The sequence below is a fragment of the Eptesicus fuscus genome, chromosome 11, assembly GCF_027574615.1.
Source record: "Eptesicus fuscus isolate TK198812 chromosome 11, DD_ASM_mEF_20220401, whole genome shotgun sequence".
NCBI classification, from domain to species: Eukaryota; Metazoa; Chordata; class Mammalia; order Chiroptera; family Vespertilionidae; genus Eptesicus; species Eptesicus fuscus.
The window spans coordinates 38,369,959-38,382,118 of NC_072483.1; the positions used below are offsets into that span (position 1 = coordinate 38,369,959).

Below are 12,160 nucleotides of genomic sequence, written 5' to 3' on the forward strand. Positions count from 1 at the left end.
AGTCTGTTTGTTTTGGAGGTTTGGAGGTTGAGGTTCATCCTCTCCAAATTCAAAGAATCATGGACGATAAAGTCATGAGTTACTTTAAACATGGTCAAGTCTCCCTGTGTACATACATCTTGTCTTGGCATGGTGATTATAAAGTCCATTGTACTACCCCCTAAACACCCAATTATAGAAAAAGCAAGATCACTAGTCCCAATCTATACAGCAGCTTTTGCTGTTTGGTTCACATTAGAACCAATAGTTTTAATAATTATAAATGTTTTATGAGTTTATAGTGTTTTCTGGGCAGGTCCTTCCTATAATTAAAAAACAACAATCCTTTGAAAGACTGACATTTCAATCTTTAAAGAAATAAAGTAGTCATTTGGTCAATCTAATAAATCCTTTTATATGAGAGGGACACTCATTATCCGTTAAGCTCTGCTCAACTCTTCTAAATTGAATGTAAATTATGGAGCACGGTGATTTTCACCAAAGGAATGCCAGGAAGAACTAAATAATATATAAGAATGAGGATCATAACAACAATTATAATTACACTACAATTTGTAGTTAAAGTTCCTTCTTTCTCCATATATCCTGTGACTTTGCCAGAAGTGATGGGCACGAGCTACATTAAGCTAAACCGCGATATGGGAAGAAAGGGAGCAGGGAAGGGGTAACAAAAATACAGCTCATAGACACTGGCCATGCACATGTGGTTGCCTGCATGTGGGCTTGTTCTGTCAAGTGAACAGCCTCATTCTTGTGGCTCCAAGATGGGCCAGCCTCAAGAGCTAGTTAAATTCCATTAACAGTTGCTACTCTCTGGCAGGAGTCTGAGGTGGTCTAAGATCATGAACTGTGGCCAGCAAGTTATTCTTCAGACAGGGTCACAAAGAGAATATGGTAGAGAGGAGCAAATAATAGTTTTGTTCCACACTTAAAATACTTATTTTTGGAATCCTCCAACAATTCATAATTAAGTTTTAATACTTAAATTTTCTAATGATCTTCTATCTCGACATGTAATAATCTGACAACATTACAGGATCAATTTTTATTAAATCCACATGAGACCTTGTCAACACTCCACTGATGCCCAAAAGAAGCTCCAGCTCACACATTACTCACTTACTGTGGGAGGCTTCCTCCATACTTTTCTTCTCCTCCCAGGTGGAGTTCAGTGCCCTTCTAATGTCAAAAGCAGCTTTATCACACTCCTTTTTAATTGTTTAAATAATTGTGATTGACCTATCATCCATACCATATCACCCTAACCCAGTGATGGGCAACCTTTTGAGCTTGGTGTGTCAAACTTCGCCAAAAAACTGAGCATAACTCGGTAGTGTGTCACTTTGAGGAAAAAACATTATTTTGCAAATGTTTCATCCTCGGCATGAGGCCGCCTCAGCGGCCGTGTGTCATCAAAAATGGCTATGTGTGTCAGTGCTGACACGCGTGTCATAGGTTCGCCATCACTGCCCTAATCAAACAACAACAACAACAACACACACACACACACCCTCCAAAGAAGTCAGGGCTTCTATCTTTGCTGTAAGTTAATGTATTTTTGGCTCAGTAGAAAATTATCTAGCAATATCAAGCATTCAATAAATATTGAACTGAAATGGTTTACTTACTGTCCACTACTTAATTTCTCTCTAATTGTGGAAAAATCCATAGGCTTCTTTATAACTTTCTTATAACCAGGAACAAGTTTCAAGTTTACAGGAAGTAGAAAAGGCCATGCATCCTCATGAGTTTCCATTTCAGTGAGGATCATACTAAAGAGAACAATGTTTGCAATCAATATCTACGCTGTAGAATTATCTGTTTTCATTAGATACAAATGTAGCTTTTATAGTCTTTCAAGAAAAACAATGCAAATTGATTTATTAAAAGAGGTAAAAGAATACATTTACTTGCACTATAGATTTTTATATTTTCCTATTTATACAAATTGTGAGAAGTTCTCTAAACAAATAAAATGGGGTTATCATGAATATGTAGTGCATAGCAACTGAAATAATACCTGCAAAGAGCTAGGTCCTTGGATTCATCTTGTTTAGGTTTCTTAATAGAAGCAAAGCTTTCTTGCTTTGACAAGTTCATGGAAGTGCTTTCCTCCATCTTCCTCTTTTTCAGGTCTTTGTTTCCTCTTTTCAGTGAACTGCTTGCAGATGCAGAGTCTTCATCTTCAGTATCCCCTGTCAAAGGTCCTTTCTTTGCTTTCTTTGAATCACTAGTCTTTTTTCCTTTGACATGAAGTTTTTTGAATTTTAGAGTTTGACCACTCGCCTTTAATTTAAAAAGAAAATAAAAGTAAATGAGGTATAATAAAAAGATGTAGGAAGTTAATAATTTTATTATTTTCAAAAGAGATCTACAAATTTGTTCTCTTATAAGGCTGAAACCTAATAAACCTGAAAAATCCACCCTAAGAAATCTTAAAATGTGAAGACACTGATCTCAGGGTAACCCACCTTTACTACAGAACTTATCAGCAGCATTCCTTTAATTTAGATCACTCCACTCACTTGTTTAAAGATACAAAAAGACTATTATTTATTTATTTATTTAGTTAGTTAGTTAGTTATTGATTTTAGAGAGGGAGAGAGAGGGGGAGAGAAACACCAGTGATGAGAAACATTGATGGGCTGCCTCCTGCATGCCCTCCACGGGGATCGAGTCTGCAACCCAGGCATGTGCCCCAACCTGGAACCAAACTGTGACCTTCCGGTTCATAGGTCAACGCTCAACCACTGAGCCACATTAGCCAGGCCAAAAGTACTGTCTTTTAAGCACAATATAATAAAGAACAAAGATGAATAGAAATAAAAATATAAAGCACAATATAATAAAGAACAAAGATGAATAGAAATAAAAATATAAAGCTTGCTAATAAGAAAGTTGAAAAGGTAATTAGAAAGCTAGGCCAAGACATAAAAAATAGCTCATGAAGTACCCAATAGAGAAAAAGTCCTGTGTAAGATCAAATCTACTGGAAATAGATTTTATTTTTCTGGATAAAGAAAAAAAATGCATTTGCTATAAGAAGTCCACAAACTGTGGTTCTGAGGTATGAGCCAAGAAGTAGTGAAGGCTAAGGAAGAAAAAGAAAAGAAAAGATGTCTGTTTTGAGGAAAACAATAAAGAAATATATAAGAGATTATATTTGGAATCAAAGCATGTAAATTCCAGCTAGGACTCTGTCAGTAACTAGCTATGGGACTTCGTACAAAAGTATGTATAAGGCCCTGTTTTTCTCATCTATAAAATAAGGTGAACAACACAATTGGTAAGGTCATTCAAACTCTCAAATTACATGAAAGAAAATCTCAATGTGGCCTTATGCAATCTAACTGAAAATGCAGGCAGTGAATTGATGTAACCATGAACCCCCCTAACACAATTTAGAAATAGAAAAATAAGATGGAATTTTGAGTTGAATATTATAATATACATAACATATCAGAGAAAAGTGATATGCAAAATCACTGGTAATGTATGGGCTTTGTTTTGATTTTCCACAATAGTGTTTACACTCTTTTAAAAAATTATTTCATCTTTTACCCAGACTGTTAAGAAGTCTTAGAATGCAGAGCCAATATTTAATCTAGCCATAATTTAAAGTTGGCTGTATTCTTGCAATAAATTTGGCCAGAAACATTTCTTTGTAGTTCATATCAATTTTTTTGAGAATTTCATGATCTCTTCTAGCAGCACTTTTTGAAAAATTGCTCTTAATCAAGCAATTAAAAATATTTGGTTCTAGGGAACACTTTGTAAAGTATATGATTGCTAACTGCTGTGCTGTACACCTGAAACTAATACAAAATAGTGTTGAATGCAATCTGTAATTGAAGCATAAAATTAAAAATATATATATTTAGTTCCCTAATGGTGGCTAAAAGTATAGTTGAGATATTTTAAATTACTAAAATAATAAGGCAAACCATAAAACTAACACCTTCTTGATACCATAGCAAATAATCACTAACCTCTGTCACTAGCTGAAATAATTAAAATGTTTTACTAAGTCTCTTATCCAATAATTTATTAATTTTTATTCACAAAAATCTTACAGTTTTCATATAACACTGAGCTTTTAGCACTCTGAAATAATAAAAAAGAGAATGTTTACTATAATGAGAAAAGACCATTTAATGAAGATTAAATTAAATTACACTGAATAACTAAGATTAAATTAAGTTGGATTGAATAAAAACCAACAAAATTTCATAAATTATGGCCCAAAACTTCTAGTTCCTATTTGAACTAAAATATTATTTGGGATAATTTTCTAAGAAATTAATATAGTAAAAAAAAACAACACATGAAATTTAAACCACAGAAGCAAAAGACTTTTTGATATTAAAAAAAAATTAAATCTCTGTGTTTTTCTTTAATAAATAATGTTTATCAGCTTACCACAATAGACCATGCACATATACATACTTTCAAAAGTAAGCTTTTATACTATTACTCTGTTACCTGATTACTTTGTTCTGAGACAGAGATGCCCCCTAACCTACCATTCTCTCTATCTTGTTAAGAACCCAAATTCAAAAAGGAACTTCAGTATGTCTTAAGCAGAACCTATCGAATTACACACTCAAGAGCACATTTCTATTATGTCTGTCTATTTATACATCAGAAGTTGTGAACTGGTGGTTCACAGGCTATAAACAGCCCAGTCCATATGTTGTTTGGCTCATATAATGCTTGTGGAAATTCTGAATTTATAGCCAACACTTAATATTTGGGCAGACATGCATAAAAATTCCTAATCATGAAATACTTGTAGATCCTGGAACACTGGCACACAGGTCTATATGACAACAATTGGCTGGGGTTGAGTGGTGACTGTCCTATTTAAATGAGGGCATGACCTTCCTGTCTGCCACAGTCCCAGCCCTTTTGTGTCATTTGCCTGGCTTTCGTAGGTAATGCAATTTGAAACTTGTATGTGTGTGTGTGTTCATGAGTGTGTATCAATATGTATATGTTTACACACATCTATTTGATTCTGTGATTACGTATAAGTACAATAAAGCATCTGTGTATATATTGGCATATACATACATACACACGGAGAAAAAATACTTAATCACAATGATGCATGCAGAAATAACCATTTGAGAGTATAGTATAAATATTTGTAAGTGACAATGAATTACTGGAAAGATATTTTAAAACCTTAATTTCAAATCCTTATATCAAAATCAAATGCTCCTAATGTTTTTTATTGATTTAAAAACAACATCTAATTCACTATATTTAAAAAACAAAAAAAGCAGTGGCTTAGAAAGCTGCATTTACTTAGAAGCGTTTGGACGAGATCATAAAACTTCTGTCTCCTTTGGTGATTGATAGCCAAAATTCTAATTTAAACACATTTACTGAAAACAAAACCTCCTATAGCTTATCAGATGATAGCTCTAACACTTAAAACAGTGACTTGTTAATAATTCATATAGTATTAAGGAAACTATGTATAAATTGACAGTTATAAAATGAAAAAAAACAGTTTATGTACAATCAGTGAAGATAATTATTAGGTTACATTTAACTATATATATAAAAGCCTAAGCGACCGTTAAGACCGAACGACTGGTCGACCAAACAACCGGTCAACTGGTCACTATGATGCACACTCACTACCAGGAGGCATATGCTCAATGCAGAAGCTGCCCTCTGGTGGTCAGTGCTGCCCTCTGGTGGTCACAGCCAACCTCCCCCTAGCTGGCTGGCCAACCTCCCTCAGTCCCTCCCTGCTGCTGGCTGGCCCTAATTGGCCCCGATTGGCCCTGATCACTGACCATGCCGAGGAACTCTACCCATGCACAAATTTGTGCACCAGGCCTCTAATATATAATAAAAATGATCAAGTAATAAGAAATAAAAAAATGCCATTAGTAGTGAAAATGAGGCCATGTGGGACCCTCTGCTATTTTGCAAAATACAGTTTAACATAAACATGTTGCAGACATTTGAAGTTATTAAAACTTTCACACCCATGACCGTATTTGGTCCTCACAAATTACCATAAAGCAGATACTGTCCCTTTTTACAAATGATAACCTGAAGCTAAGAAAGCACTCTAATGTTGATAGATCAGGAAGGTGAGAAAACAAGCAAAAGAGACTGAAAAGGAGCAAAGGCAAGAAAAAAACCAGGTGAATGTGGGTTCCTGGAAGCCAAGTGAAAGCAGGGTTTCAAGAAGGAAGGAGTGTTCCTCTCTAGCAACCGTACCTGCTAGGTTGGGGAGGCCTAAGCACTGACCACGGAGTTGAGCAATGTGCACGTTACTTGTTCTGTGATAACAACAATTTTGGAGAAGCCGTGGAGGTGAAAATCTGACTGGAGTGGATTCAAGACTGAATTGAAGGAGAGACATCGGAGAGAACCAGGACAGAAAACACTAGAAGTTTTACTCTAAAGGGAAAGGGAGAACTGGGGGAGTGGACCAAGAAAGGAGTGAGGCCAGAAAGGGGGTTTTGTTTAGTTTTCTTAAGGTGGGAGAAATAGTAGCATATTAGTAGGCTGATACAAGAACTCTGTGGAGAAAGAGAAATTGATGATGGAGAAGAGAGAGTTGCTGGAGCCATACTACTAAGGAAGTGAGAGGGGATGGGATCTGAGGCACAAGTTGGCTCATCTGGGGCATTAACAGCTCCATGGCAACAGGAGAAAAGGTTGAGTATGTGAGCCCAAATACAGGAAGGATGGTGGGTGTGTTAGGTGGTGAATCCTTGAATATTTTCTTCTAATGGCTTCCATATTTTCAAGTGAACTTGGAGTAAGGTCATCAAATGAGAATAAGAATGGAGACAGGACCAGAGGTAAATCAGCATGCAGCATTAAAGGCCCCCTTAATGCCTTCAATTTAAAGGACTGGGTGTGTGTTTTCTAGCCATATTCAGATTTAAAGGAGCAGATGCTGGAGAAGTCAGGAGAGTTGGATTAGCCAGAATGCTGCTTTTACTAAGTGAGAGAGAGGCAAAGGAGCCACAGTTGGACGCTATGAGTATGATAATGGGATACTGTCACATTATAAGCTGGTTAGGAGGAAAGAGAGGACACGAAATGGGAAAGGGACAGTGAAAAGGTATTAAGATAAATAAATTGAAGGTTCTGGTTGAAATAAAAGAATTGTTGGAGTGTTAGAGAGGGTGGACTGGAAAGAAGGAGGAAGTGGACAGATGGATGTTTGGAATTGAGTTTATGAAGAGGCAGTATTACTGGTAATTATTAGGTGAAGAGATTAAACAAGAAAGAGAGTGACTGAGGTAGGGAACACCTAGCAGAAGCTGGCCCTCCCTGCATGCTGACCATTTCATACTCATTGCTCTTTACTTTATAACTCTAAAACCCATTTTTCCTATTTTGTCAAATTGCTTCTCTTGAATCAATTATGAGAGTTCAACGGTTTTTAATTTAAATGTGATTGGAGAGTGACTTAAAAATGCATATGAACTAGCAATTCTATTCCTACGTATACACCCAAGAGAAGTTAAAACATGTATTCATACAAAAACTTGTGTATGAATGTTCATAGCAGCATTATTCGTAACAGCCAAAATATGGAAACAACCAAAATATCTATCAACTGATGAATAGAGAAACAAAATGTGGTATATCCATACAATGGAATATCATTTGACATTTAAAAAGGAAATACTGATACATCCTAGGACATGGAAGAACCTTGAAAATATTGTGTAAGTGAAAGAAGTCAGACACAAGGGCACATATTACTTGATTCCGTTTATATGTAATGACCAGAAAAGGCAAATCCATAAAGTTAGAAAGTAGGTAAGTGGCTGCCTAAAACTGAGGGGATAAGAGGGATGGGGAATGACTGCTAATTGATATAAGGATACTTTTTTGGGGTCATGAAAATGTTCTGGAGTTAAACAGTTAAATGTTCCAGTGATGACTGTACAATTCTGTAAATATATGTAAAAACCCCCCAATGAATTGTATACTTTAGGAAGATGAATTTTATGGTATATCAATTATATCTCAAAAAATTCCCATAAAACTCTGCAATTAACACAAATAAACTCATAGATACAGACAACATATTGGTGGTTACCAGAAGGGATGGGGAATGGAGGGGAGGGAGAAATGGATAAAAGGAGACAAATATATGGTGACAGAGAGAAACTAGACTTTTGGTGCATACAAATATCTCTCTATATAAAAGCCTAAGGGACCGTTACAGCAGAATGACTGAACGACCAGAACAACCAGTCACTATGATGGGTACTGACCACCCCAATCACCTGATCGGTGCCTGCCAGCCAACCTCCTGGTCTCTCCCCTCCACTGGCAGGTGCCAATCGCCTGATGGGGAACAGGGAACCAGGGGTGGGTGGCAGTGGATGCAGTGGTGCCAGGCTGAGGCGGGTGTGGGCAGGGGACGGGGTGGCTGCCAGCAGCCAGGGTAAGGAAGGCCCTGGCCGGCCAACCTCCCGGACCCTGAGGCTTTTGAAAAACCTCTTTCTGGAGAGGCTTTTCTTCCCGCCCCGCCCCCGCCCAGCCGTGCGGGGGCGGGGGGCACTAGCCATGGGGCCACCTGCCATGGAGCCACCTAACCTCTCCCTGCACCCGATCAGATTGAGTCTGGCACATGGTGGGGTGGAACATCCCGAGCCGCTGCCCACAGGCGGGAAGCTGATGGGGGTGGGGCGTGGATGTAGGGGCCTCAGAGCTGGACCACCCGGCCCCCAGCACGCTCTCTGCCTGGAGGCGTCCAGCTGCAGACCTCCGACCCCATTAACTGGGTCAATGGTGGGGTGGAAAGCGACCCGGGAGGGTGAGGAAATGAAACTTGGGGCGAGTACCACGGGTGCAGTCCCCATGACCTTCCCCTCCCAGGATAATGCTGCGCTCCCTACCTCCCACGCACCAAGAGATAAATGTGGATTCGCAAGGAGGCAGGCCCCGGAGGAGCTTCAGCTGGGGGACGAGAGGAGTTACTTCTGACACCCCACCCTTTGCTTTGAGGCTGCATTCTCCTTCCCTAACACATGTTGCTTAAGTGCACGATGGTTTGTGTTTAGACATGCGATAAATGTGGGGAAAGCAAAGTTTTGTGCTTTAGAATAAAAGAGCCTGGAGTCTTTGGGGGGTGTCTGTCTGTCTGTCTCTCTCTCTCTCTACACACACACACTCACTCCTTCCTCCCCTCTTCCCTGGCCTGATAAATCTTCATGCAGAAAGTTAACCCCACCTTCTCACTGGAGTGGCCTCTGTTTTGTTTTATTCTCTCACAAGGTTTTTTTCTAACCTCTAAACAGGCAGTCAGACATCCCCCGAGGGGTCCTGGATTGTGAGAGGGCGCAGGCCATGGCTGACGGACCCTCCCCCCCTGCATGAATTTCTTGCACCGGGCCTCTAGTTGAATCATAATGTTACACACCTGAAACTTATAAAACGTTATTAACCAATGTTACCTCAATTAAAAAAAAAAAAAAAGGTTTAGTTTTCATTGATCTTACCTTAGCAATGCAAGCTGGACAAAACCAGTCCCCATCTGGTATAGTTGTTATCTTGGGTCTATGGCAGTAGGTGTGACAGCCTTTGTCACAGCCGTCACAAAGGAGGAGCAGTTCTTCATTATCTCCCTTTCGACAGATCTGGCAGTACTATAATACATGGAAAAGCATTTAAAATTAGCACTCTGCTATGAATAATACTTACTGGGATATTAAACAAACCGTCATTCCTAGTTTACATTAGTAATGAACATTCCGCTTGCTAACAAATATATAGTAGCCATACACATCTATGTATCTCTCGTTACACAGATATGGACCACATGACGGGTGAGCAGTTCAATTGGGGTAAATGCACATTTCAGGTACACTGCAAAGAACAAAGCTAGAGGTCGGGTGCCTGCACACACTTCAGAAGCATGTACACATTAACATATGAAATAATTAACATGACATCGGAGCACATAAAGCAATGAATAGCTTTAATACATGATGTTTTAATTTTTTAATATATTTCATTTTTTGCTTATCTTAGCATCCTCATGATATCCTGAGAAAGAAATAAGAGTTAATTTTTAAGAACAAAATTAGGTTAGCATTAGTATCAGAATTATACATAATATATATAATTTTAAAAAGTCCTTATATTTCTACTAAAGTATCCATCTATATTTTATAATTGATTAAAAAATGGGTCCAAACTAGGAAACTTTGGGAATCAATCCAAATCAAACATGTGTCACAAATGTAGAAAATGAATCCTACAGAATGATTACTTAGGGGAAAAAAATCATACAATAAATTAAAGAATTTAAGAGGTCATGATTTTTTTTATAGAACTAAAAATAAATTATTTCTTCTGTTAAAAAAGCTTCTAATACCATTAAGAATTTAACATATATAATACATATTCTGTATAACAAGTTTCACAAAGGAAAAGAAGGAAAGTTAGACAAGTAAAACTTTTAAGATGACTTTGAAAAATGTAAGTACTAACATTATATTTTGACATTTAGTTTATATCTCGTCATAGTAGAAAATGTCCTGCAACCAATATATTTAAAATGAAAATACTTAAACTATAAATCATTTATACTGATGTATAATTATGTATTTATGTACTCTTAAAAACAAAGTAGCTTAACTGTTCAAACTTCATTTTTTATTCTCAATACAATTAATCAATTTGGGAAAGACTAAAATAAGTCTTATATAACTCAATATATACATCAATGATAGCTTAAGAATCTTATTAAAAAGGCAGACATACATTATTTAACTTAACAAATATCAAATACAGTGTGTCCCCCCAAAAAATGCATGCACATTTTGAATAATTATTAATTCCAATTGGTTAAAGCTGAAAAGAAACATCAATTGAGCTATCGGCTATTAAAGTATGTATACAATATTTTTGGTACACCGTATATATGTAATATATATAATACTAAAATTGCATGTGTACTAAGAGCAAAAGCAGTAGTTTAATGTTGCAAGAGTATTTATTTTATGACCTTACCTAATACCACATTGTTTAATACCTAAAGACGGTGCTATTTTTCCAAGTTTGAGTTACATTTTTAAAACTTCTATTGCAAAAATATTCACTGAGAAATAACATTTGGAAGGTTATATTTAAATCACTATAACTAAAATTTAAAAATCAGATTAATGAACATTAAATTCTCACTATTTTCTACAATAGATAACTAAAAATACCATAAAGTCCGTTTCACATCTCACATTTATGTTTAAAAATAATTTTTTTCTGGCAATTATTAAGAAAGGGTGACAGATATTAAGCTCTTAACACTTTCAAAAAATCACAGTAATAATAGCTCACAATATGTTAGAACAAGTGTATTAACATTTGGTTTTAACTTCCTTGCTCCTAGAGCAAAATATAGTAGACGTTGCCTTTTGTTTAACATTAACAATAACATAAAGCACACTGTGGGCAGGATTATCTGGAGATAAATTACAACAGCTTCTTCCATCCTGGTAAGCTTTGTCTCTAGCAAAGAAGGTATATCTAAAGATATCGAGCACTTTGACATTTTGTTATGACTTATTATGAAGATTATTATAGGTACTGTTACATTTCTAATTAAAGGTTACAAAGTGTTCGTTAATCTTTGAATATGAGATTCTGCCTTCAATTTAAGATAATTTCATAGCAAGTAATGTATTGTTAAGCATTAAAAAAAGAAATGAAGATTATTAGAGATGGAGTTATATAATGATAAATGTATGTTAATATATGGTAAAGGTTTATGAATTTGCAAAAACTGAAATAAAGCTTTAGACAGCAGAAAGTAAGTATACTAACATAAAGGCAGATTTTGGTACAAGTTTTGGGTTTCTGTGTATAGGTTATAACAAAACTGACCACATCGGGATGACAGTTTTGGAACAGATTAGAAAAATAACTATACGAAATTCATTTTGATGTAGCAATTCAATCTTTTTTATTAATTATAGCCTAGATTTCACCAAATATATTTGAGTACATGACTTTAAAACTGACTTTAATGCTAATTTTGTGAAGAAAAAATTTTACCTAGCAAAAATGCTAGCAGATGAACTTAACAATGCCTTAAAATTTACGATAATTATAATCTAGGTTGGGAAAGACCTAAATTTGAGAATATCGTGAAAACTACAGA

At 36.3% G+C, this 12,160-nt stretch overlaps 1 protein-coding gene across 3 annotated transcripts in view; it reads right to left on the reverse strand.

Annotated features, from left to right (window-relative positions):
* Window positions 1-12,160, reverse strand: part of BAZ2B (bromodomain adjacent to zinc finger domain 2B) — a 306,755-nt gene that overhangs the window by 59,877 nt on the left and 234,718 nt on the right. For all 3 annotated transcript variants that reach the window (XM_028141153.2, XM_054722921.1, XM_054722922.1), the window contains 3 exons: window positions 9,498-9,644; window positions 2,021-2,286; window positions 1,629-1,772 (listed from right to left, as the gene is read on the reverse strand). In XM_028141153.2, the coding sequence (XP_027996954.2) occupies window positions 1,629-1,772; window positions 2,021-2,286; window positions 9,498-9,644 (557 nt within the window). The remainder of the gene's footprint in view (window positions 1-1,628; window positions 1,773-2,020; window positions 2,287-9,497; window positions 9,645-12,160) is intronic.